The following is a 27,156-nucleotide window of genomic DNA, read 5'->3' as shown; positions in this document are numbered from 1 at the left end:
TCTTTAGCTCGAAAGACACTCTCACAGAGCCTCAGGGAGTGGAAAGGATTTGATGGTTTAGCTTGCTGGGAGCGGTCACTGCTCAGCTCACGTACGTTAATGGCTGATGGATCATGGCTTGGTGGGGAGATGATTCTGTCACATCCGGAGCTAACCAGGGCTCCTCACTGCTGGCTTTTCTCCCTGGCATGCTTATGCTACCTGAATGTCAGCAAATGGGTTGAGAAGGAAAAGCCAGTACAGCTGGTGTTAATGACGATGAAACACGTACGTGTACTGGGATCTGGATCTCACCAGGCTTCCCAGCTGCTCCTTGGACAAGGCCACATTACTCTTATTTTATGCGTTTAGTACCATTTTAGTACCAGAACTCCTTATTGATGTTGATAATAGCATTTTCCTCCCCCCTCGTTGTTATTTTTATAGCAACACAAATGTACACTGGCTGTAACAAAACGTTGTGTGTGCAAAAGTCCATGTGGCCGATACCTCGTAGGAAGTGGGTTCTGCAAATGCTTCATAACCTGGAAGATCACAATCTTCTGCCTTACAGCACTGAGATTGAATTGTAAAAAGTAGCAACAGGGAGGGATTTTAGCATAGTATTGTCCAAAAATGTGGCTTTGGAAAGGTAGTGCTAAGTAAACGAAGGGTTCAGAAGGCTGGTCATTGCCATGCGGGTCTGGAGGCAGGGCACTGAAGAACAATGAAAATATAATGAAGAATAATGAAAAATAACAGTGTGTCCTTCAGGCCAGTGGCTTACTATGATTTTTCCAGTTTCTGGAGTTTTCCTGAGATTTTTTTTTTATTTTTAGTTTGGTTTATTTGCCCTTTTAGCCTTCTGTAGATCATGTTCACCATCAACACAAGAGCTCAGTGTTGCCATAGCAAAATACCAAATAAAAATCATACACAGCAGCCAGGACACGTGTAGGTGCTGTTTTGAACCTAACAGTAACCCCAAGCCAGGAGCAGTGAGCACTACGCTCTGCATCACTCTTTGTCACGAGAGTAAAGGTGAACATTTCAGAGTTTCTCGCTGAAAGGCATTTCTGGTTTGTGCATGCGGAGTGACCTGTTTAACAAAAGCAGAGGTGTGGTTTAGTTATAAAGCATTTTTCCTCTTTCTCTTAATCGGATTTTTCTTTGTTACTTTCCAGCACAAATCTTTCTGTTTCTCTTCTTTCGTTGCATTTCTGGGCCAAACTCACCACTGGCTCAAAAGGAAGCAGGTACATGACGCAGTGAATTGCATCTGCTTTCAGCAGCAGTGACTTTGGCCCTCCATTTTAGAAATTAGTTCCTAGACAAGACTGCAACACCTTCGGTCGACGTGCTGCCCAAACAGCACCTGGTGTGTGTGTGTGAGTGAGCTGGGCGCTGACATCGGCCCAATCCTGCAATGACTCGAGCACGGATCACGGGGGCTCGGTGCGGGTGATTGCCAGGGGTGTTTGTGTGCAGCATCCTCCCCGCGTGCTGCAGGCAGTCAGCAGCTACGGACCAGGGTAAGGGGCCTCTGCAGAGGCTGGAGAGCCTGAAATAATGACCCAAGCAAAGGAACTCGCCTTCGTTCCTCAGAGATGTCCAACAGCCCCAGGCTCTTCCTGGGGTAGGAAAAGTCATTGCAGGGTTGGGCTGATGGTCATAACCGATCCATAAATCTCATGTTAGTTCATAATTTCATCGTGGCATTTGCTGCTAAATGCATTCATGCTGAGTTCCAGGTGTGTTTTTCTTTTCCTTCTTCCTTTCTATTTTTCTTTTTTTTTTGTTTAATTTCATTTTGGTTTTGCATAAAATCCGGAGCTCGTCTGCAGCCATACTTGGGGTATGCTCGTCTCCACACTGAAATAACCTTTTGTTTCTCCAAACCTAGGATGGAAAGAGGATGTTTGGCACCTACTTCCGCGTTGGTTTTTATGGAACTAAGTTTGGAGACCTGGATGAACAAGAGTTTGTTTACAAGGAGCCGGCGATAACAAAGTTGGCTGAGATTTCCCATAGGCTGGAGGTGAGATGTTTGTGGCTAACCTCAAATTCTGTCTGTGAATTGCACTTTTACTGTTTTCCATCAGTCATTTAAGAGCTGTGTTCCCAAAGCACAGGACCACCAGGTTTCTTACCTCCACATCATGTTTCTCTGCTCCTAGAGACTGTGCCCTTGAAGGAGTCTGAATTTCAGAGCCCCCAAAATTGGGGTATCTCAGGTCTCTGAAGTTTATTTCAGCCATGAACACGCAAAGGCAACTCTGATGAATCTAACTGGAGCTTGGGTGTGTTTCCAGGCACCACCCAGGGATCATCTGTCTGTACTGTGTGGTTGTTAGTCTGGTTCGGTGCCAACCTACGTGTGCCTAGCCAATGTCTTGGGTCAGAGACTTCCCGGCAGCACTGTGCACAGATGAGGCCATCCCCTCTGGAAGATGCAGAGAGTTCAGCAGCACTGCTCAGGGCTGTGCCATGCAGCGTGTTCCTCAGACCCGGCCCTGTGTTATTTGCTAGACTAGCTCTGACGTCCTGTTGTTGCTCACAGCTCAGTTGCTCTCACGTGGCACTGAGAGCAGCGATGTTATTTGAGGTCTGAGCACATGAAACTGAGCTCAGATCTGGCCGTTCATCCAGGCCAGCAAAGCCACGCTGTGATGTGGCACCTGATTTCCACGCAGATCCTGTATTGACCCCGGTTTTCAGTTGAGCTCCCAGACACACAGCCAGCTCAGAGGCTTGTTAAAAGCCATGCAGTGTGTGTGTGTGCAGTTGGAAGGCTCCCGAGTTCTCCTGGCTTCCAGGGCGTTGGGCTTGTTTTTTTCCTGTTGCCCCTGGAATGTGATTGATTTAATTCTCCTAGGTTCAGCAGATCCCATTCAGTTCTGGCACAGCTTCTGTTGAAGGCATTTTGGGCTTCACCTCTCCTGAATGTGCCTTTGTCTCCCCAGCCTCCATCTTTGATGACCACATTTGATGTTCTCTTTCAATGTATTTGCTGTCGATTGTAGGGTTTTTATGGAGAACGGTTTGGTGAAGATGTGCTTGAAGTGATTAAGGACTCAAACCCTGTGGACAAATGTAAACTAGATCCTAACAAGGTAAGAATACAAGCAGAGGTGTAGCAGTATAACGGGTCCTGAATGTACAAAAATGTAACGGGCCCAATCCTGCCCTGAATTCCACCAAGTAGGCAATGGAATCCACGTATAGAGCTAGAGAGCATCTCGTGGCTGCTCGGGGACAGAGTTGGGGAAAATCATCCCAGCAAAGGAGTGCAGGATTAGCTGTTTCCTTTGGGAAGGTGGGAAGGGAAGGTTAAGAGACAAAGGGACAGCACAGACTCAGGCTGCATTCGCCTTTCTCAGTAATCTCTGCTAAATGCAAGGAAGGAAGGGAGTTTTCCATTCAATGGCCTCTGGCTTTTTTGCAGCTGTAGCGTTTTGTCATTCTTGTGCTATGTCCTTTAAGCATAGCAAAAATAACAGGAACATGCCTAGGAAACAAGCTTTCAGTTTAGGGAAAAGCATTATCTGCAAAGAAAAGAAGGAAACACTTGAGGGGAGAGGGGCAGTGTTCTGTATCTGGTCCAGAAAGTGCTGAGCTGCTACCAGGCACCCCTATTCGCCATCAACATAATGTGTGATTTTTTGGAGTAAAGACAAAGAACAGTCCTAGTTCTTCAGAGGAAGGAGTTAAAGCCAGCTGGGTTATTGCGCTACTAGAAAGGAAGGAGCAGAAATCATCTCATCTGTGTGGCCTCCTGAGGCACTGTACTTGACTGCGCACACCTGGGTTCCTTCCTGCAGGCCTACATCCAGATAACCTACGTGGAGCCTTACTTTGACACGTACGAGATGAAGGACAGAATAACTTACTTCGACAAAAACTACAACTTGCGGCGTTTCATGTACTGCACGCCCTTCACGCTGGACGGCCGAGCTCATGGGGATCTACACGAGCAGTTCAAGCGCAAAACAATCCTGACGACGTCCCACGCCTTCCCGTACATTAAGACCAGGATAAACGTCATCCACAAAGAGGAGGTGAGTCTCGCGCTCTCTGCACGGCAGACGTCCCCAGGGGTTTCCTCAGTCTGAAGGGAAATATTATACAAGACTAAGGGAAGTGGATGTTGCTGAAACTCTTGCATAATGTACCCTTGTACGTTTAGTTTAACACCACGGCCACATCCCTTCACACTGTCACACCAATGCAGGTGCACCCTCAGGCCATCATTAGCCTACCTTTCCCTTCTCTGCTGAAGATGCATAAATTTCACACAGGGCAAGAGCAGGCAGTGCTGTCCTGAGCTACTCTGGCTGTTCACTTCAAGGACTAGTGTCACATCCTTTCATTTTGATTTTAAGACTGGCTCATTCCTACTGAACTGCTTCCTGTTCCTATTCAACTTAAACCAAACTCGGACCAACGTACAGATGCAGCATGTCCTACTGCCTCTTTCACCAGTGTATGCAGACACAATTAAAAATTCATTTCCATGCAAGGTGGGGAGCATGCAGGTGTTTGGGCACTGACACAGTACTGTAGCCCCGGGTATTTGGTAGAGCACTAAGGGACACTGCAGCCTGCCCTCTCAGGAGCAATCTCAGAAAGCTTTTGAGTACTCAGATGTAGAAACACATTTAAAAATCGAACTTTTTCTGGATGTTCCTAACTTACGATTGAGGGGATGCTGTTTCTAGAGTGCTTCTCTCCAGGATATCTGTCCTGTTGGTGTCCTCTACCACGTCAGTGTGCCATCCCAAAGCATTTCTGAACGTCTGTCTGCCTGACAGTCTCAGCCATAACAAGCATCCCGTATTTTGTCTTCTTGCCTAGATCATTTTGACGCCTATTGAAGTTGCCATAGAGGACATGCAGAAGAAAACACAGGAATTAGCTTTTGCAACTCACCAAGACCCCGCAGACCCAAAGATGCTGCAGATGGTGCTACAAGGATCAGTAGGTACCACAGTAAATCAGGTGAGAATCCTTTTTGATTGGAGACGCTGGGGTGGTGCGTATCACTCGGTTCAGTGGATGGGCAGCATTGGGCCTTATTTCTAAATTACCTTGTGTGGGTTTTTTCCCATTCAGTCTGTGGGATGTGTTTAAGGTTACTGGTGGGTCTAGACCAGCTGTTCTCAGCAACTTTACAATTTGAGTAAGAGTCCTGAAAACACAGTTAGACCTGGAAAATGCCTGAGTAGAGAGAGTCCTTCTCCCTCAGTTACCTGCTCCTTCCTAGCACCCTCAGTCATTTCTGCCTGCTTCTCCTTCCTTTGTTTAAAACATAAAAAATAAAAAAGGAAGTTTTATTGCTTTACCTTCAGTTAGCCAGGCTCTGGTGGGTGGAACTAAGATCGTGTCCTGCTGTGGTTTTTGAACAAAGTGGAAAGCAAAGCTGGAGTGGAGAAATATTGAGGAAAAGCTGAGGGAATGTGAGCAGACCTCTATTAATACACAAGCTGGAAAAAACGGAGCTGGAGTTTCAAGTTCTGTGTTTGAGTTCACAGTGCTGGCAAAGGCTTCCCTAGTTCCATCTGCATTGTTTAAACTTTTTCTTAGTTGTCAGTTGAGCAAACTTTGTCAAGAATCATTGTAAGAGAAAACAAATGTAGAATCTGTGTACTTTCTCACACTGTTTTCCAAAAGCAGAGTTTTATTTAAAAAATGCCTAAAAGACATTCAGTGGTCATGATATTTGGTGATTTATGCCAGATTTAGCAGCTGCAATTCTTTAAGAAGCATTCTGTGAGGAAATGTTGCATTTTATGAATGTGTCTATATGCAAGAATTTTCTCCAGTGAGTGGATATGACAGATGGTTCTTAAAAATGTACTTTTTGTTTTTACTCCTAAAGGGACCATTAGAAGTTGCACAAGTTTTCTTGTCTGAAATACCCAATGATCCAAAGCTCTTCAGACACCATAACAAACTACGTCTCTGTTTCAAAGACTTCACAAAAAGGTATGGAGTATTGTCTTCAAACTGCCTGCCAGACGCATTTATTGCTACCACATCAGACAGGAGCACGTACAATAACATAGGGGCTATCCAGAGAGAGGAGTATTCATGTTGTGACTTCATCTGTTCAGTTTTGATACACAGCTGTATTCCTCAGCTGCCCTCTCAGTTCCCTGTGGTACTGCTGGTCCATGACTTCAGCCGGATCAAGGGCTGGAGTCATTTGGCTTTGCTGTTTATCAGGAAGGAATTAGTGATCGCAGCTCAGTTGTGAACAAGTGTTCCTGGTTCAGGAAACACAGCTAGCCACATTGGCACAAATGAACTCACAGGTTGGCAGGGTCAGGCGAAACTGCTGAGCTGGCCAGGAGTTTTAATTTCCTTCTGAAGTGAATTTCTCCAAACCGAGTGGAAGCATGCTGGCAGAATTCTCTCAAGAAACTGCGCTGGCTGCTGTACTTTCCTCTTGAGTAATGCAAACCACAGCCTCAATCCAGCATCTTTTGTAAGCACCGGGGAATAATAGTAAAAAAATTGAAATAAAAACGTTCCAAGGAAACAGATCCAGTGGCAATGTAGTTTTTCCATATGTGGCGAGTGGTGTTGATAATACAACTCTTTTCAAACCCTTCGTTTAAACTACATCTTTCCAAGTAGAAGAGGTCCTGATGAACATTTCATAGTCTGCTTTTTATTAATCTTTGCTGGGGAGAGCAGTTAGTCTATCAATTTTTAAATCTGCTTGGACTAGAAGTAGCTATGTAGAGGTAAGCTTTTCATTTCTCTTCAGCAAAGAGAAATGTAATTGGAGAGTGAAACTAAAATAAAAAAGAAGTTGCCACTCTGGAACTGAAATGGAAATTGGAAACGTGACACCCTCTCCTTCCCCCATGGAGAACAACTGGTTTAGCTGAGCCTTTATTACCCGAAAGACAAGATAGAAAAGAATATTGTGTGTCATCCCAGAGGAGGAGAAGGAAAGCTTTTGTGCTATTAAATTAACAAGTCTCTAGCTAGCATGTCCTTTTTTACATGCCCAAGTTTCACAGGCTTTTGTTTTCTAGATGTGAAGATGCTCTGCGCAAGAACAAGAGCTTGATCGGTCCAGATCAAAAGGAGTATCAGCGAGAACTTGAAAGGAATTATCACCGGTTAAAGGAAGCTCTCCAACCCTTGATAAACAGAAAGATCCCACAGTTGTATAAGGCAGTGTTGCCAGTCACATGCCACAGGTGGATATTTGATTTTACTCTTTCAGCAGAGATAAGGAGGGTATAAAACCGGGCTGTCTGATCTTCCTGGTGAACCTGTGAAATCTCTTTGTTTTTAATCGTGTCTCTCTTCTGGCTGAGTCCTTCCCTCTTCCCTTCTTTCCTGAGCTCAGAACACATCCCCATCCCAGCTGTTATGGTAGGTGGTGTTTGTCATGGTCCATTTTGTTTCTGATCTATGAGATTTTTTTTTTGTGTGTGCTGCTTCTGTTGAGATTCAAAGCCACCTTCAGCAGGGTGGGACTTTGACACTTGGGCATTCCCAGTGGAACTGGGATGAGGAGCTCCAGGAGCAGGTAGCGTGACGTAAATGGAAAAACTGTTGGTGTTTCACATTCTGGAAGACTGGTTAGCTGAGTCAGGGCTTTTTGTTCCTCTGCAATGAGACTGAACATAAAAACCCCACTGGGAGTGTGTGAAGTGGCTCGGAGCCCTTAGCACTGTTACCTGCTAGCACCAGCTGTGGCTGAGCAGGGGACTTTGGATTCAACTTCTAACAAAATTCTGGCTCCATGAATAGGGCAGAAGTACTTTTCAGCAGGTACTCTGCACATGATCTTTGGCTTTCTGCTATTGAAAAATACCCTGCCATCTCCTCTTTTAGCAAGGTAGGCTAAAGCAATCCAGCAAGACTGTCCTGGCATCATGGTATAAAACCAAAGGGTGTCGTGGGTTGTGTTTTGGTGAGGTTTTTTTGGAAGCACTGTGTTAGCACTGAGCAAGACAGTGACAGTACTTTTAGTGACAGATCCTTTAGAATATTTGAGTGCATGTGGACTTCAGCTCGTGTACATGCAGTTGGCTTATGAGAATACAACCCTGGTTTTGAACTTGTCCTCGTGCAGGTGTTGTTCAGAGAAAAAGAGCAACAGGGAATATCAAAAATGTATTTTTCTGAATTTCTCTTTTCACATTGTAAACACAGCAAGACTTGTTACTAGATGAAGAAGGAAATGAGTGTTCCCAGCTTGCACTGAAATGCTCAGCAGTGTTTCTGTAGCTGGATTTGATGTGTTTCTCTGTGTGATATATGTTACAGAAAGGTGGCCTTTCTCATTACCCAAGTTCCTGACTTTTTAAATGCTCCCCAGATCACGTACCAGTTGCTAGCTGTTCTCAGCTGCAGTCAGTTCTCACTTGCTATTGCAAGCAAATCCCACTTAGATATTTATTTGAAGGACTTCACTAAGATTTAAGTAGTGCAGATGGTTTGTGCTGCTTCTTTGCATACACTCGAATTCAATTTTCTGTCAGCTTTTCCTGTTGGTAACCATTGAGCAGTTGAATGGTCCCAGATACAGGCCCCTAACAAATTCACTTGCAGAAGCAATGAATTCATGTCAGTGGACTTAACTTTTGTAGTAACCAGCTGTAGAAAATACTGGGAATTATCTAAAGAATCATTCATATTCAGATACTTCTTATTTCATCGTGGGAAATACGAGCTCATCATTGTATTTTCTCTCCCTCAGAGACTCCTTCAGCAGGATGAGCCTTCGCAAAATGGATATCTAAACGAGTTAAAAACCAAAATTAAAAAAGCACTTAAAATTAAGGTTTTGAAAAGAGAGAGCCTTGCTATCAGCGCTGGGAATCAAAGAAGTTTTATTGTGAAATAAAACTTGGACTTCATCCTGGACATCCCACACACCTCTTCCTCCATCAAAGTGTTCAGTGGCCAAAAAAATCATTTTGAATTGTCAAATGTAGACTTATCAATGTTTGAAAAAAATCATGAAAGTGGTATCCAGAGTATTGGTGATAAGCTGTAAACTTACCTGTTTTTTAAGGCATTTTTATGACTCAAAGGTACACTAAACGCATTTACCTTATTTATAGCATTACCTAATGTTAAATTTATTTACTTTTAGTTCATATATTTAATTTATATTAGGACCATACGCAAATGCATTTTTGAAGTTTTTAATGTAGTGATGATGGTTATTTTGATGGTACTATTAAATATGTGAATGTTTACACTTTAATTCCTGTGCATTGGACTTCAGAGCTTGCCATCCTTGGGAAAAAGTTTCAGAGTAAGGTAAGTCTTAACATTAATGCTTCTTAACCAAGTGGTAATTTTTTTATTTTTTACTCTTCCTATCCTTTCTCCTTTGTAACTCTGAATACAAATCGCTGCAAAGAAGAATAATTCTGTCTGTCACCATCAGAAGAACTAAGGCATGACTTGTTACCACTTCATCTCTGTCAGTACCAGTGAAGGCGAGTTTCAGCACGACTATTGTGTGGTAAATGGTTTTTTCCACCAACTAGGGAGTCCAGGCATAGCCCAGTTACCTCATCATACTTTAAATGTACAGTTCAGTTTAGCAGCTTACAACTAGGCTGCTTCTTCTGTCCCTCTTTCAATTTAAAAACTAATTCGTGGGGGATGGAAGGTAGGGAAATACGGACAAAAATGATAAAACAAATTAACAGAGTTAACAGAGGCATTCCTCACATTGTTATTTATGTGAAGCAGAAAAAACTGTTCTAAGGCAGTTATTTTGGTGGCTAACACAGCACTTCAAGGAAACATCAGAATTGGAGCTGACTGCATTACTCCTAAATCTAGTCCTTCGTCTTTTCCTCTGTAGTGAACAAGGTCGCTTGGAAAAAAGGGTACGTGATTAAACACAAGCTTACTCACTCTACATGAATACCTAAGTATACATACATAAACATGTATTTATGTATATATAGGTTAAAAAAATAGATAAAAGTACTTCTATAAGTATATATGTAAACATACAAGAAAATATATATATGCTTTTTAGCCAGGAGCCTTTAAGGTTGCAATCACATTGCACATCACCAGTTCCAAATTGTAAGAGTTTGACCTTTCAAACCTAAATAGCTTTTATGTTGACTCCGGCCATGCCCATCCCCAAGGTGCTGGGTGCTGTTTCTTTGGGTCCCCCCCTTTCTGTTTTAGCTCCTGTAGCGGCAGCGAGCACCCACCTTTCTGCCGCAGCAGCGAGGTCCTTCTTTGTTCTTGTCACACTTATTATTATTTCTGGCTGCCCGTCACACACAGTGCAGGGCAGTCACACTCTTGCTCCTGAGCAGGACTGGAAGGGCACCGGGGCTTGGAGCCCCAGCGGGGCAGGGGCTGAGGCTCTGCAGCCTGCTGTGGGTGCCAGGAGGAAGGGGAAGCAGCACTGATGATTCTTGTTTTCTCCCATACTCTTTTTTTTTTCCCGACAGCTGCGTAGTGGTGGTGCTCTTCTCAGCTTACGGGTCTTTGAGTGTTTCCCTTGATCACGTCATCCTGAACTAGTTCTGTGTTACGGGTTGTAACACCAAAAGGTCAGCATGGAAGTTCCTACGTGGAAAAAAAAAAAAACACGATTCCTCTAACTTAATCCTTTTTTTTTTTCCCTACCCTCATTTCAAAACATCATTGCAAAGTATGGAGCTAAGAAGGTGTTGAAGGTAGCAGGGGAGCTGGGGACTCTCACAATGGAAGATATTAGGGAGGAAGGGGTAACTTTGCAAGAGATTGATAGGAATATTTACAAACCGATGGGGAGGGAGGGTGGAATCCCAATAGCCATGACAGAACGAAACCTTAATTCACTGTAGTGCTTGTAGATGCTTTTCTGGCTGAAGAAATAATATATTTTAATACAAATTGTGGACAACTGTCCCTTGCTTGTACTGTCTAACCCCACTTCAGCATAAGTCTGCATGGCTTATCAGTACAGCTAGCTCAGCAATTATGTAAAACTCGAGTGTTGTATCAAGGAAGGGTAAAATTGAGCAGTCACTTTTTGTTTTCAGTTACAGCAAACCACGGGTCACGTGTAATGCAAGACACCAGCTACTGTGGCATATTACTAATTCAGGAAGGGCAGCGAGTGCTTTATTTGAATAAACCTCAAAATGAGGAGAAAAAAAAAAAACTATGAAAGAACATTTTATATATCCTCATGCCAGGGGACTGGTTTTACTTCAGCATATTCTAGCTGGTGACACTTTGCCTTCAACCACTTACACAGACCATTTCTCTCAAGCTGTACGGTGTGATGGAAGGCAGCTGCATCTACCTTTGTTTGCACTGTAACCACTATTTTGTTGCATATAACCCTATTTATTTCCGTGGAACATTTCCTGTTCCTATAGCTGGGTAAGAAAAAGATGTCCTGGGTCAAGTGTGGAAAATTCAACTTCTGTTTGGAGGCTGAAATTCAGCAAACTCCCTGTTGCAGGCAGGAAAAAAAAAAAAAAAAAAAAAAGAGCATTCTTTAATGTGATTTGGCTGTCCTTGCAAGGTAAGATTCCAGTTATTCTGGGTGATTTTTTTTTTTTTTAAGTGTAAGTACGTCTTGTTTTAGACAATGAAATTAGTTGTTAGTATGATTACAATGTTCTGGTATCTCATTGCATTTGTAATTCAAGAATTTTCTCCTCTGCAGAAATTATTAGAGACAGCTGTTCAGCATGAGTTTTTATAAGCAGCTCCCAGGGTACTCCAGCCTTTTTTACACTTAATATTGAAAGTACAAGTTCTCTAGGCTGAAGCGTGTTTATCTGTTGCAGTCAAGGCCTGTATAAAAATCAGCATTCCACCAGAACAAAGATATTTTTCATGAGTTATCTCAGTGTTTATTACATTATAATAAAAGATTGTCAAAAAAAAAAAAAAAAGATTGGAGAATAAACCAGGTACAGGTTTCTAGGGCTTTTCTTGTAAATAATTTATATCTGAAAAAGCTTGAATATATTCTGAAAAATAGAGTGTACTTACACATTGGGTATCATTCCTTGTCTGTGCAGCAGCACTCCATGTCATGTCAGCCGCACTCTGACGACAGAACTTAGCATATGTCATGCCATGTATTTAAGATTCTAATTGTTTGCAGTTTACAGGATGCTGCTCAACATTTTAGCATCTAATATATGAGTTTGGATTTTAATCTCTAGTATTTAAATGTCAAACATTTCATTTGTTTTTACGATCATCTTGGTTTTCCTTTCCCATTGCCTCCAAGCCTTACGCTAGTCATGAAGTCCTTTCAACTAGGATGTGTGGTACAAAGATCAGTTAAAAACACAGAATGCTACTTCTTTAAAGCACTCTCATCTTCTCTTTCAAGGTGGATCATCTCCCAGCCATTCTGTAACGGTGCCCAACCACTCCCACTTCCCCCTTTTTTCTCTCCAAAGACAAAGTCTGACTTAGTCATCTCTGATGCATATCATATTTTTTTTTATTTCATATATACATTCTCAACAAAGCATCAAGCCAAATGCTTTCGTTTTCTCACCTCTCAGTGAGCTCGAAGTACAAATTAACTGTTATTAAGATCACCACTAAATTCCAAACCCACCCAAACAGATATGCATATTAGAGGGCTTTACTCTTAAGAAGTACAAAAGTATTTTAATTACACTACACGCTCCCTGTTTTGAAGTATTAATCACACCTATTTACACTTATGCCCATTTAACACCTATGCAACAAGATGTAAATTAGAACATCAAACATTTCTATTAAGTTCAGCTCCTTCCAATACACTAAATAAAGCTGTAAGCCCCTTTTCTTGTGCTTTGGGATGCACTGAGCGGTACAGAACAGGGTAAGGAGAATGCCATCAGCAAACCACGTCGATTACTCAAAGACTATATATGAAGTATTACTTCGCAAGTTACAAAAATACACAACTTCTGCTGAAATCTGCTAGTTAATATACATTTACTCCAGAATATGAATACAAATAACTTTTATTAAAAAAAAGCTAATAATACAAGAGGCATGTCTGAGAACTAGAGCTGTGTTAAAACCACTACCGTGTATTGTAGGCATCATTCAGGAACTATACAAATCGGTACTCCTAAAAGATAATATCGCTATTCTCCAGCATAAAAGTTACTATGTGAGTTAAGTTCTAGGTCATGGTTTATTAATTCAAGTTGAGCCACTTACACAGAATGCAAAGACCAGAAAATTTATGATCTAGTAGCTTCAAAAAACCAAACATCTGTTTCTTCCAGGTAGTCCTGATGCAAACCAGACAATAGGTGTATGCAAATCCTTAATATTTACAGTCAAAATACAGTATCACTCTACAATTTTCTTATAAAACAGTAAGTAAGGAGTTGATGTAGATGACGATGTCGGAGAAAGAGAATTCAGAAAGTCCTTTTCCTCTGTGACCTTCACTTCAGAGTCATCAAAAAGCAGCCACTTTCCTTCATACTCTTTCAGGCTCTGCAATAAGTACAAAGCTTTGTTTTCTAGTCCACTAGAAGCAACACCATTCTGATCGCTGTGTTCCGTACTGCACTCCACGCTTCCGTTAGTATTGCTAGACTCAGGGTTTCTGTTTTCAGTAACTATATTAAGAAACTTCTCAGCGTTAGCTGGTTTGTTATTGTACAAGTCACAGTCAGACTTGCTCTTCTGTCCCCCCAGAAGTCCAACAGCTTCCATGTTCTTTTTGTTCAGAACCTTCCCTGGCTGTGCATTCCCATTGACTCTAAAAGAGACTTCACCGTCATCGTAGTCTTCAGCGACAGTTCTCGCTTCCTCCTCGTTCAGTGGTTCTGGCTTAATCATTTCGTACATTTGGTCAGTGATGAAGTTGCCCTTGTCTATCTCTAGGCTATTAAGATCTGTAATTTTGACAGAGGCTGTGTAATGTCCACTGCTAATTGTAATGCCACTGTGCATTACCACGGCAAATAATCCATAGGTGTCATTAGTTGGCTTCGTGCTCCATTCTTCTAGCGACAATTTGAGAGGCGTCAGCAGAGGAGTGTTTATCTTGGACAGTCCACCATAGCAATCAAACCTTCAGAAGAAAAACAAAGTTAGACGTCTTGCCCCCTCAGCACACAATAAATCCTGCTTTAAGTGGCCCGTACATTGAGCCTATATTCTTTTTCTTCTATTAGAAACATAGAGAGATGAATTAGAGACATAGAGATATGAATGTGAAAAGCTGCTGCTTACTTTTTTTCTACTTGCTTATCATGAGCATCTGCCCCAGGCACCCGTTCAGTAAAGAGATTTTTGCAAGTATGCGAACTGGTAAGTCTTACAGCCTAACAGCCGTGTATTCTAACTATCTAAGAGACTTCCCTTTTCAGAAGTTGGTACTTCTTTACTTAAAGTAAGTTTTAAATAATGACAAAAATGAGTTTTTAATTGTTATCATTCATGCTTCTGTGATTATACGTCTACTTCTTTGCAGACATCAGCCCGCTTACCAGCTTTGATAAGCTTCAGCATCCAAGGTACAGAGTAAGCAGGACTTTTTCCCTAACGGTTTTGAAAAATTTACTTACTAAATGCCACCCAGAGAAACTGACTTTTTACTATAGTAGGTAATTTTTCTCAGATCACCTTAAAGCCCTGTAGTGTATTGCCAATGGTATGCAAAGGACAGTTACCTAAGGATAATTAAGTAACTTTCTTATTGCTAGGGATTGGTCATTAACTGTCCTATCTTAGTCAGTTTCAGTAATTAGCTAGCTGATTCACTTTGGAAAAACATCTAGCATTTCTGTAACTATATAGCATTTTGTTCTCAGCTCACAAATTTACAATGAGCAAAGTTTAAAGTCCTTTCATTTAGGATCTTCTAAAGAGTTTGGAAGGCAAAAAAAGAATCAGGACATAATCAGCTCTTTTGTGTATTAGCCTCTTTGAATCATTCAGCTTTTACATGATTTACAGACTGCATAGCCCAATATAATTAACCCCTTTATTTAACAATATTTTCTGGTGTCCCAATAGATTTCAGTGATGTTTCAGTCTTGGTCAAACATTAGGGTGTTGTAGGGAAAAACAGTGCGGAATACAGGCAAACTCTACTTTTGCTTCAAGGAGCCAACTACTATTATTCACCTTTACTTTTCCCATAATAAGGAATCGTAACTACTTTTAATTCAAGGGAAATGTGGATAGACATAACAGTATAAGCATGATTGGAGTAACAGAATATTACTTTGGTTTTACTGGGTTTAGTTTTGATTCTGCTGTACTTTTAAATGTTTTGCTGATGTTCCCAGCCATAAACCTTCATAACCACAAACACATTCACACATACACAGGTACCCTCAGTCACTCAAGTGGACTTAACTCTAATCTCTTCACATTGTAGACCTAGGTTTATAGTAAGCATTTAACTGCACCAAAAGAAAAAGAGCAGATCGTCAGAAATAAAACTTAAATTTTCTGGAAATCCCTATTATTAGCCAGAGAGATACTCGAAGAGAATACTCAGAAACTGCTTACTGATAGCCTAAGATCAGAAATGCAGTCCCACTCAAGCACACTATGACAATCATATTAAAATAAAACATTAAAAACAGGCTCTACCTTTTTTCTGAATGAGATCCAGCATCAGAAAGATTTGGAGAGGAGGAAATAAGAGAGGAAATCTTTTCCTATTAGCTTTTTGTTCTTCTTAATGATAATCTGAAGACAGAAAAATTGCATGCCAAGTACTCTGCCTCCTCTGACTGCTGCACAGTAGTTCATACACAACAAACCTGACTTCTGCAATGATATCTTTTGAGGCCATAAATTCGTGGAACTTTACCCACTGTACTGATTTAATACCTCAAATTATTATAGACCTTAGAGGCTTAAGCTATTTTACTTCGACTCTTCTGACACATAAGACATTAAGTAATCCAAATAAGGATTCTCCAGGGCATAAGCACTACTTTCACTAATTAGCAAATGTGACAGTTACAAAAACTTACAGTAAGACTTTATTGAAAACAGTAAGTCACCTGGTCTTACCTGATAGCATTTCACTAGTCAAATACCTCATTTTCTCTTCGATGCCAATTGCATATTGTGGACAGGCTTAATGGGATGTTACCGGGTACACGTTTCACTTAATAGCTTCCTCATCTGAGCGCAGGGCTGTTTACCCCCATGACCCAGTACTTCCCCACCCTTGCCAAACAGCATTACTCAGCCCCAGGCTAGTGGATGTTCACACTGGGTGCTTTAATTTTAAAAGCCACTTTGCAGGCCAGTCTAGAAAAGACGGAGCAAAGCCCTCCTAACTGCAAATATTTATTTACAGTACCCTTGCTTTCCGTTTTATTTTTCTTCACTTCTTTTGAACTCAGTTGTCAGAAAACTCAGTAGAGCATGACTGAGAAGCAGACGAGATTTCAAAGATTTTATTGGAGCTAGGAGAACAGTGATATGAACATTCTCAGTTTAAGCGTCTTAGTTAAAGCAGCAAAACCATCTGGTACTACTTTTTAGGACAAGTTACTGCAGTCTTGTCCATGGAGAAGAAGTTTTTTTTGTTGGTTTTGGTTTTTACAATAAATATTACAAGTTAACTGAACTGGGGGAAGCTCCATCAAAGCTTATAATGCAAAACACGCCGTAATAACAGCAACTCTAGATACTATAGGGGAAGCCAGCATTTCTATTTACTAGCCTTGGCTCTTATGGCTCTTTCCCCACTTGATTTGCAGCTGTGCGTTATTACTCCAAATCAATATGTTTAGAAATGACATGGTTTTGTCCAAGATAAAAAGTCCAAGCCAAAAACTGAGAAGCGATCTTCCACGCAGTTTGGTTCATCACTGACTCCAGGACTATGTTCGATTTTTCCACTTCTACTTCCTCAACCTCTGGCTGCTAGAGCTTGGCAGAAAATACAGGAAACATTCAAAGGGCACAGGAGGAAGACCACAAGAGGCTGGATTCACTCTGACCTGGGTACAGGTCTGAGTATTTTTGGAGCAAGGACCTGAAGATTGCCAGGACAGAAGAGGTAAGTGTCTCAGCAGATGGCTGGTTAGCCTGTAAGCTCCAAGTGCTTCCTAACAGAAACAGAGAGGTAGCAGATGTAGGCACAAACTGACAGTAATGTCCAGGTTTTCTCTCTCAGGTTGTGTTTTTTGAATAACCTCTAATGATACCAGTATTCCATCTCACATCAAAGGTTATTGAATAACATTACAGTTGTCAGGAGAAACATTAGCACTTTACACAGAGGAAGTTTTTTGCTTTCTGCTGAAGTCAGAAAGTTAATACTCCTAACAACAAGCACTAGAAATTGAGGGTGAGAATTCCACTTTCAAAAATCTTAGCACACTACCAGTAAAAAATATCTTAATACGATCCCCGAAAATAGTTCTTCACAAATCGGATTTATATTGACCTCAGTTATGAGCACTTGTTTATCGCGTGTCCTGTGACAAGTCACTCAACTCATACTTTGTGTCTAGTGCCAAAGGTCCTATCCACTTGCAGTGGTGACACAAGTGTTAGAAAATGCCACTGAAGGCTTCGTGCATTAGATTTCCTACCGTCAGGATGGCTCTGAAGGTCTAAGGCCAGCCAACAGGGAATGGCTGAGCACAAGGAACTTGGTGCATAAAAAAAGCCAAGCTAATTTGTGCCTAAATAATGTACTGTAGGTCACAAAGGAGCTCTGTTAAGTCTCAAAACGAAGCTGTGCCACCAGAACACTCAGTTTATGCAGGGTTATAAACTGCGCAGGCTGCAGCACTGCAGTGTGCTTGGCTCTCTGAAACAGATGCCATCGGGGGGATACTCAACCAGCACAAGTTTCTCTTCTTTTGCAACATCCAGCAAAGTTAATACAGCGTGCAAAAGCTACGTTTTAGTGAGTACTGGAAAAAGTGGAAGGAAAGATCAAGTCTACAAGTGTTACTAAAATTATCTCTCACTCAAAAATGCAAATCAGTCGGATACCAATTTTCTAAAGGATCTAGGGGAATATCGTATAGTTAAAGTTCTCATTTCTCATTATTTGAATCTCATTGGAGCTACTGCAAAATGCTGTGCCATAAGTTGTCACGGCATTGTTTTATTTGTGTATCCTATTGGGGTGAGGGACAGGACTATATCCCTACAAAGGAAATCCCTAAATTCCTAAGTACAAATAATGGTAAAAACCAAGGATTTTCATAGTACATAACAAACTGATTGCTTGGCAGTTGAACATGAATGACATTGATCTATTCCTTTAAAATAGAGTATTAGCAATTTGTCTGTAGGATGTGTTAGATCTTCAAAGTGTTGATCTACCCCCCCCCCCAGTTTTAGTACTGCTGTTCAGTTAAAGACCACAGCACCACGAGCTGTGAGCATAACGTTCAGTTTTGTTCTCATCACTTGTTCTGCTGAAGTACTTAAAAATGCCTCTATACTCTCACACATAGGTGATGTTCAAAATAAAGTTTTAAGAAGCATGAGGATATCGAGCTGTTCTAAGCACAGCGGTAAAGCTTTTTGGCAAGAAGCCTCCTAAGAGCCTATTTTCCTGAGGATAAATTTTTGTCACTGCTTGTAACAATAAAAAGCCCTTATGAAGCTACGTCAGTGGGACACAGCCCCTAATTTCAATCTAGAAACTTGCTTTTGGAGAATTTAAGGCATCTTCATCCCCCCAGTAAGATTTCCCTTTCAACAACACACTGTTTTGTACCATAGCGTATCAGCATACTCACTCTAAGCCACTAGCAGCAAAGCACTTCAAATGAATTGTTATAACTTCAGGCATTTTATCAAATAAAAGACTGCGTTCTGCTTCTGTGTAATGATGACAGTTCTCGCAGAAATATTTATCCTCTCCCACAATCCTTTCCACTGAGGCAAACTGTGAAATTGCCCACTTAAGAGTCTTCATTTCTGTTTTTGGCTCTGGAGAAACTGAAAGAGAATCATAAATAATCACGTATCTATGAATGTAATATTTCCAATGCACCCCACCAGAAGAAAACTTTATAAATCTCATTTTGTTTAAGACATGTTCAAGAACTACCAACAACACTGTGAAGAATACCCAATGTGTGTGAAATAGAAAACATATTCAAATCTTTGAATCATTTCAGGAAATTATATAAATACCAATCAATGGATGCTCTTACTTGAAATATACAGACCTACAACACCACCTACATTGCCTGTTAGCATTTAACATATAAACACCACCACGTACACACACTGAACTCGGGAGTGCTTCAGCAAAACGAGGCGGGCAAAAATAGTGAAAGCTGCTCTGAGTTAAGTCTATGAGCACTAAAAATGATTTATTTAAAATTCTGAAATTCACAGTGTCTTGCTGCCATGCTTACTGCTTACTTTTGAGAGTCGCTAAAAGTTAGGCATGGATTGCTACCAGCTGTGGCACACACCAGAGGACTAACGTTTCCAAACATAAAGCGGACAGTACTAGGGTAACGACAAAAATGTTTTCTAAAAATAATTTTAAAAATAATTTTTAAAGCAAGATTCATTTATTTTAAGAAAAACAAAGAAAAAAATTCTTCTGCTTAATCTTGCATTTATAAGAATCTCTTACCAAGGAAGAACGGCAGACCCAAATCAAAGAAAATACCCATTTATAAGCAGGAAAATATGTACGTGAGTGAACGATTGTAAGCAGCCTATCATATGGTAAGATCTGAGGTGATTTTAATAGTGTCTGGATCCATCTACGTTAACTTTAGACTTTGGAAACACAACACTGATAATCAGGACAAGAGATAACAGAACAGCCTCTAATTTTAACCAGCACAAACAAAGGACAGTGCCGTATTTATCAAGGAACAACGCCTTCCTCAATGGCTGCCTGAAGCAGAAACAAGCCACAACCCTTTTCGGTAATTACTTACTTTCAGAACTTTCTTCAGTTTTAGAAAGTTCATCCTCTTGCACTGGAACGCTGATGTCCTGGAAGTCTTCTCTTCTTTCAGTGAAGCACTCGCACTCCAAGCATCTTGTTCTCAGTACTAACTGGCCCTGGAACAATTTCTCCACTAGTTCAAAAACAGCCAGCTCCGTACCTAGAGAGAGTATATGCCACATCACTTACCTAGGCGTGCTTTGTTCAAAAGACACTACAGAACCTGGCGACTCTTTATGGATAAAAAAATCACTGTGTTAGAGACATGGTGCCTTAAGGATTCTACATAAGAATAATTTTTTTTTTAAAAAAAGCTGCTTATCACGAGTTTTCAAAGTATCGCTACTTACTACTGAACAGGAAGCCTCTTTCTCTTTGCTCTCAAACTTCTAAGATTAGATCCTTCTTTTATAGCTGAAGTTTGTGTCACTTTCTAGACAGCATTTGCCATCAGCGCACTCGCTACCTTCTTCGTACGGACTGTCAGTCTCCTCAAAGAACATCACATTGTATTATTACCTGCTTTGTATTGGGTCTCAGCTCCTCTCCTCCAATATTTTCCAAATTAGTTGGCCAATTTTAGTCAAGTCTGATGAAGAAATGGGGATCTCAAAAGATTCTGCATTCCTTCAGACGTTTTCATAAAAATCGGTGGTTGGATAAGAAAATTCCAAACGAGTAACTACTAAGGCGTACTGTGCCCCTTCCCTCAACAGTTACCTTGCTCTGCTGACACTCAAACTTCACACCTGCCAGCCAATTTGCATACATCCTGTGGCTTTCCTAGTTCCTGGGAAGGATGAAAATATGGAAGGACTAAAGAATAGGGAGGGAAGGTGAGAATATTGCTCGTAAGGGCTTAGGACACAACCCATTGCCCGTGGGGTTTCATTCTGTTTCACTCTTTGAGTAACCTCCCTTTATGTTTTGAATTCACTTCCTATTTCTATAGGTGACAAACGTTAGTGGGAATATAAACCTGGTAATATGCTTCTTTTTTTATGTATATATTGAACAACGATTACACAACATTAGTGAAAGGCCTATTTAGATCTAAGCTAAACAGGCCAGGGTATAACACAACAATTACAGATGTATAAAACAAATTCAAAAAATCTTTTTCAATTTTTGAAAGTGTAATTTTGTATTTAGAGAGCTCTGCTTGCAATGCAGTCTGAACATTGACTTCCAATGCCCAGTAATTTTCTAACCATTCTAATTTTAAGCCCATACGCTTGTTCACCAACCTTCCTTTTTTGGTTCTTTTTCAGTTCCTTTCTCATTATGGCTTTCCACAGGAAATGCTGGTTCATGACCTTCTTCTTTAACATTATTACCATTTTCACACTTTACAGAAGACTCTTCAAGCTCACAGTCATCGTATTCTTTCGCTGCGTCTTTGGATCCCAAATTTGTCGTTAACTTTCCCAGACTATAAAATTTGGACAGAATACTGGGTTGTTTGCACGAAGATTTTAACCAGTTTAATCGAAGTCGTGACTTCTTCTGTGTTGGCTTTGCACTCTCGTTTTCAGTGGAGCACTTGGCAGTGGCCTCAGTTTGATTTTCTAGCTTTTCTCCCGTTGCTTTCCTCTTTGACCTGGTTTGTCTCTGATTTTCTTCTGCTGCAATTTGTTCTTTTGATACTTTAGATTTTTTCTTTGCGTTGCCACCTTCGGCATCACTTTTTCTTTTCCCATTTCCTCTCAGCAGCTTATCTTCGGCCACCTCTCCCACAGGGCCACTTGGCTCACTGTCCTCCTCCTCGGCAGAGTTGCCAGTTCCACTGCTCTCGATATTTTCGTCAAGTTTTTCCTCCGGTTTAGCTGTAGGCTCTTCCAAAGGCAGTTTGTTCAATTCTTCCTTCTTCAGTAGCTGACACGTTTCTTGGATGTTACCTAGGATACACTGCAGAACCTCCTGGGCATCGTGCTGCAAGTAGCCTTCATACATAGGGTTGAGCTCTCTATTAAAGGCAAAAGTAAATGAGCAAAGTAATGACGAGCAGATTACTAGCTAGCTAACATGACCAGATACTTAAATTAGAGAAGTTTTGCTATAAAAGCAGGGGAGGATCCCCTCCAGGCCTAGAGAGAAGTCGTCTCCCACAGATTCCCATGGGAAGGTAGTCACAGCCTTACGCCGAAGAGCACTTAAACACACGTTCAGCTGCAACCTCACAGCGGTACTTCCCAGGACAACAACAATACTTACATACTTCAGGCTAACCACTGCTTTAAATCCACTGTGGGGCTGAAATTATGTTCTGACACAATCAAAATTTACTTCCAAACTTATGATACCATAGAGGTAGCAAGAAACACAAACCTCCCGTTTGATGTGTAAGGAAACTTCCTTCCTACGATCACATAATGATGCCCCGAATTTAAGATCATCTGCCCCCCAAGTCTGTACCGTACAATCACAGCCGCCTCCAAACTTGAGGTGAAAATTCTGAGTGTTTTAGATAACCTGTACCTCAGGGTATTGAGTAGCCTTCGTGGCTGAGTAGCAAGTTCATCGGTGTATTTCTCTGGATTTAAGAGAAAGCTGGCTTGAAGCTGCTCAATGGAAAGAATCAGGGAGTGCAGACTGCAGATCAGCTCGTAACTTGCCAGGGGATCTTCTTTACAATTTCCCTGCAGTAACAATATAAAAGGAGTAAAACACTTGCAGTTTTGTCTGTAACAAGCAGTTAAACTTTTTCTCCTGCCCCCACTTAAGTTTTCTAACAGACGTGACAGATTTTCTGTCCAGTATGGGAAAGACACAAGTTTAGGTCAATAGTCAATATACTGCTCTTCTGCCAGTAGAGAAGAAAGATGAAAGCCAGACTATACATTATGAAAACCCAAACCATCCCTGCCCAAACTCCGATTTCCGTCCGTTCAAAATACTGCACCATCATTATCTTAATTTCAGAAACGGGGCATGATAACTCCGCTCATTTCTGAGAGCTTAAGGCTCGCGCTTACAAGTTTACAGACACTCTGAGCACTGCCAAGTTCGAACACAAGTTCAAAACTTCTCACACTTATTTTTTACCTGAAATAGCACTACAGAAAACAATACTTCAAAACTTATTACAAACAGAAGGAAACAGCTCTATTTTCAGTACCGTCCTGGCACGTAGCCTCACCTGCACAAAGGCAAGTAAAGGAACACATAGGGAGATATGTTACCTTTTCTGCTTTTTGCTCTCCTTCTTCTTTCAAAGATTCTTTCTTCTTTGAAATGATATTATATAAATGCTTTACTCCAGTTTTAAAACCAGGACAAAAATATAACACCTAAAAGCAACAGTTTAAAACAAAATAATAATTGGTAAGCTAAGTTATTTGACATCACACGTCCACACTTACAATCCAACTAGCTTTGCATCTCCCGAGGCTGCTGCACAGCACGCGAAGATTTGGGATTATTCAGGGCAGGGACGTGGCTGAAGTATGTAAACTGACAAATTAATCATCAAGGCAATCCGTGGCGCACACGCTTCTTGCGCTATCGTCTTTTTTTCCCCACTGTAACTAGATTCCCTGTATACAACACCCAGACATCTTCTATACAATGTTAAACTAAGAATCTCATCTATTTGTGCTTAACCAAAACAAAAGGATCTTTTTTGAGGCACCAAAACACGATCTTACCTGAAGGATGCTGTTCAGGTAACAAGTGTTACCAAGATTATTCAGGCCCACAAAAGGCAACATGTTGTCTTTCTTCTCACAGCTGACAAGCGTCGGAGGCTGTGCTGCAGGAACAACCTGGTCACTATAAAACAGTGAAAACAGAATTAACGACTAACGAGCACAGATGAAAACGGTGTCAAGGCATTTCTGAGAATCTCTACATGGCTACTCTAGGCACTCAAAAACAGGCCAACTCCACCGTAACCCTTCTTTCTAGTAACCTACTCAAAAAGAGGCAGGTTTACGAGAGGCGAGCGTGTCTGCCATTACTCCCAACGCCCACCTCTCAAGAAGCGGAGTGATTTAAGGCATGAGGAAAGCTCTCTTTACAATACTTTTGTGTGTTCTTTGTTCATTCCTAGGGCAGCACCAAGAAAAACGCGACGTGTGTAGCACATATTTTCTATTACTGTCCCTTGCTCCAGGTTCACATCACTTCATTGCTGGGAGCATAACAAGAAAATAAATATAGAAGGGGGGAAAAAAAAAAACAAAAAACCCGGCGCATTACATACAGCGCTGATGCGCTGTACTGATACAACAGAACCACATCTCAAAGCCTCCAACACGTTTATCGCAATGAGGCAATTTTCTTTCTCCCATTTCATTTCCTCACTAGCTGCAGGGAGACGAGTTGCTGAATTCACCCAGGGCTCAAACACCCAACAATAACGCCCTGCAGCGAGCAGCGGGCTCGGTGCTTTTACTCCCAGCATAGGGGACCTTCGATACCCAATGTTTTTTCTGCGGGATTCATTTTGTAAAAGCGACAATTTTAAAGTTTGGATACTTCAGCAGAAGGGGAATCCCTTTCTATCGAGCTGAGCTGAGGGAAACTTTGCCTGTACCTCCCGAGGCAGCCGCCAGCAGCCCGGCCGTGCCGCCCCCCCCGCCGCCCCCCGGCTCCCCACGTACACGTCGGCTCCCCGCGGCTCGGGGCTGCTCCCGCCGCCGTCCTGCGGCTCGGCGAAGTCCAGCGCCCGCTTGGCCTCCTTCTTCTGGAACAGCTTCAGCGACAGCCGGCTCCGCTTCGACGGGCTGCCCCGCAACGCCGCTCCGCTCTCGCTGGGGAGCACCCCGGGCATCTTCCCGGCCGGGAAACGCCACCTGCGGCGGGCACACACGGGGAGGCGTCGGACCGGCCCCGGCACCCCGGGAGCGGCCCCGGCCCCTCGGCCCCGTCCCTCACGGCCCCGTCCCTCACGGCCCCGTGGCCCGCCCCGGCCCCTCAGCCCGGTCCCGGCGCTCACCGCTACATGGCGGCCCTGCCCGTCCCGTCACGGCCCGGCCCGGCCCGTCACGGCCCCGCCGCCCCCGCCCGCCGGGGGCCGTCGCTATGGAGACCGCGAGCCCCGGCCGCGCCGCCCGCCCCGCCACGGGAAACTTGGCGCGTTTGCCTTGCCGCCAGGACCCCCGCCCGCCGCGCTGCTCGCGCCCAGCCGCTGCGGGCTGCCCGGATCAAACGCCCGACACGGAGTCGAAGGCGAGGCTCGCTGGCACCGCGGGGGCATGGTGGCCGTCGGGCTCCACCCGCCCGCTGGGTGGAGGAGGCAAAGCGATGCCTCAGCGAGCGCTCCGCCGGCGGTACCGGCGCCGAACCGCTGTCTCCGCCATCAGGCAGCGCGGCGGGCAGCCCGAGGGGTCCTGCCTGAGCGCGCGCGGGCGCTGGCAACGGCCTAGCCAAAGGCCCGGGACTCGCGCCGGGGGAAGAGGAAGAGGGGGGGGGAAGCGGCTGGGCCGAACCATTCCGCAAGGACACCCCCGCCCCCCCCTCCGGAGGCGGAGGTGGATTGGTCCAAGGGAAGCCCCGCCCCTCCCCGCCTCAGCCAATCACAGCGGGAGGCGCCGTGAGGCGGCGGCGGCCGGCCCGCAGCGCCCCCGCGCGGCTGGTTTGGGGGGGGGGGGCGGCAGCTGCCTGCTGTGAGGAGAAGCCGGGCTGCCTCAGCGGCGGGGAGCGCGCGTTCGGGCTTTTTAATAAAAATCATTAAACTGTCTCCAACCCAGCGCCAGTCGTACACGAAACGAACATCTGCACAACACAGAACCGCCCTGTTTATTCAGTAATTCGTCCGTAGCTCCACTTGCTGAGAATCACGAGCTCTCGCCCGCACATTCATTGCTGCTCGCATACTTCACAAATTTGGGGGGCTCTGAGAACTGGTCCATATTTACTCCTTATAAGGTCTATTTTTCACAGCTATTCTCTCGTGGGACTTAGCGTGAGATGGGAGAAACATGGCAATGTCACCACAGTAAATACTTCTTATGAAGCATAAATTGGCTATATTAGGTCTGTACACTACAATGCTATGTAATTGAATATTGCTCCAAAATGTCAGAAATCTTTTAAAGGTTCACCTTTTATCTGAGAACTAAGGAGTTCTGTGTGGCAGGCAAAGTTTTTAGGCACTGGTATTACCAGTTGCGTTACGAGAAAAGCCTGGTAAGCCAGGACACTTGTTCATTGAGATCACATCTGTGACTCACGGGAAAAATTCGGTAAAAAAATTCCAGCCTACTCACTAAGATATTTTACCCATTTAGCTTCATAACTGACTTTCAGCCATGCCCAGGCATTGGCCTTAGCTCCACACCATTTTCCGAAAGCTGTTAGTGCTGACCCCGTCCTCGCCACGTGCCTGTTTTACTCCCATCCCTTCAGGCAGCTCTGCAGTCGCTCATGTTTATGTCTTTGGTTTCCTGCGCAGCAATGTATAACTTTGCAATTTGCTGTGTCAGATGTGTAAGTGATAGGACAAAATTGGAAGCCTGGCTCTTAGACTAAAGAGTGTTTTTAAAGCAGTTTAATTTTGAAAAGTTCTTGGCGATCTTTTTGGATTTTTTTACCTCGCTACATGAATTAATTATTACTGTAAATCAATTTCCTTAAATATACATTTGAATTATGGCAGAAGCGATAGATACTCTGACAGTCATGCACACACTTGCTACACGTATTTGGCTATCACTTACAGGGCAAAATACACTCATATGCCTGCATACGGACAGGCCCATCACCTGAGGAACCAAGGTTCAGAGTCTCAAGGTACATATTGAGCTAAAATCTTATTTACCTGTCCAGTGGGACTTACAAAGCCTCAAAGCTGGCTGGATAGCAAACTCCCAGTGGAAGTTAAATGGATTTCGCATTTGTCCAAGTGCCTCAGGGATCTGGGGTCTGCTGCCCTGCACTGCACCCGTGGGCAGATCCTGTATGGGTTCTGTTGACCCCACCAGCTAATAGACACCCAGCTCTGCAGAGGTTCTCTCGTATGAGACAAGAAGTGTTAGGAAGTCTTGTCCAGGTGGGTGGTGCCCAAAAGCCACGTTACTGCTTGGTTCCTTAATAACGTGTTTCATTAAATCTGCTTCATGCTACCTGTTTGAGTGGCCAGCTGAGCAGCCCCTTCAACAAGAGCTGGGAGCTGTTGGACAATTAGGACCATGGTAGTAACAGGGCCATGCGACTGGGACGGGGTGAAATCTGTCAGCGTTTGGACCTTGAATCAATCCTGGGCTGGAGTAAACTCCAAGGGCAGGAGTCCGGTCGTTCCAGGCAGCCTTGGGTTTGATATGGCAGCGCTCCTGGCACAT

General features: G+C 43.0%; 2 protein-coding genes across 10 annotated transcripts in view; one reads left to right on the top strand and one right to left on the bottom strand.

The window, feature by feature from the left end:
* DOCK7 (dedicator of cytokinesis 7) overlaps window positions 1-9,217 on the top strand; it is a 99,400-nt gene extending 90,183 nt beyond the window's left edge. For 4 of the 8 annotated variants that reach the window (XM_035564354.1, XM_035564358.2, XM_050712194.1 and 1 more), the window contains 7 exons: window positions 1,883-2,017; window positions 3,003-3,092; window positions 3,801-4,037; window positions 4,834-4,977; window positions 5,858-5,964; window positions 7,026-7,193; window positions 8,705-9,217. In XM_035564354.1, coding sequence (XP_035420247.1) covers window positions 1,883-2,017; window positions 3,003-3,092; window positions 3,801-4,037; window positions 4,834-4,977; window positions 5,858-5,964; window positions 7,026-7,193; window positions 8,705-8,747 — 924 coding nt within the window. In that variant the 3' untranslated portion in view covers window positions 8,748-9,217. The remainder of the gene's footprint in view (window positions 1-1,882; window positions 2,018-3,002; window positions 3,093-3,800; window positions 4,038-4,833; window positions 4,978-5,857; window positions 5,965-7,025; window positions 7,194-8,704) is intronic. The other 4 variants (XM_035564359.2, XM_035564357.2, XM_035564356.2 and 1 more) reach the window with 1 other exon arrangement.
* A 3,203-nt stretch (window positions 9,218-12,420) lies between these two features.
* USP1 (ubiquitin specific peptidase 1) lies at window positions 12,421-25,256 on the bottom strand. 2 transcript variants are annotated; one of them, XM_035564490.2, is made up of 9 exons: window positions 24,960-25,256; window positions 24,478-24,669; window positions 23,521-23,644; window positions 23,056-23,163; window positions 22,352-22,512; window positions 21,121-21,839; window positions 19,863-20,033; window positions 18,696-18,897; window positions 12,421-14,029 (listed from the first exon to the last, which is right to left on the bottom strand). In XM_035564490.2, exons 2-9 carry the CDS (start codon window positions 24,645-24,647, stop codon window positions 13,297-13,299), a joined length of 2,388 nt encoding a protein of 795 aa, XP_035420383.1. In that variant the 5' UTR covers window positions 24,648-24,669; window positions 24,960-25,256; the 3' UTR covers window positions 12,421-13,296. The 2 variants fall into 2 exon arrangements, with proteins under 2 accessions (XP_035420383.1, XP_035420382.1); XM_035564489.2 differs by lacking the exon at window positions 24,960-25,256 and adding an exon at window positions 24,813-24,951.
* Between the last annotated feature and the right edge of the window lie 1,900 nt (window positions 25,257-27,156).

The sequence above is a fragment of the Cygnus atratus genome, chromosome 8, assembly GCF_013377495.2.
Source record: "Cygnus atratus isolate AKBS03 ecotype Queensland, Australia chromosome 8, CAtr_DNAZoo_HiC_assembly, whole genome shotgun sequence".
In the NCBI taxonomy this organism is placed as follows: Eukaryota; Metazoa; Chordata; class Aves; order Anseriformes; family Anatidae; genus Cygnus; species Cygnus atratus.
The sequence above is the reverse complement of the archived record's forward strand: the minus strand, read 5'-3'. Positions and strand labels throughout refer to the sequence as shown.

Excerpts from the sequence above, each read along its gene's own strand:
- USP1 (XM_035564490.2), bottom strand. The coding sequence starts at position 24,647 with ATGCCCGGGGTGCTCCCCAGCGAGAGCGGAGCGGCGTTGCGGGGCAGC. Across the intron at positions 23,164-23,520 it reads ACCTGAACAGCATCCTTCAG|GTGTTATATTTTTGTCCTGG; the intron begins GTAAGATCGTGT and ends TGTTGCTTTTAG. Across the intron at positions 21,840-22,351 it reads AGGCTACTCAATACCCTGAG|AGAGCTCAACCCTATGTATG; the intron begins GTACAGGTTATC and ends TGCCTTTAATAG.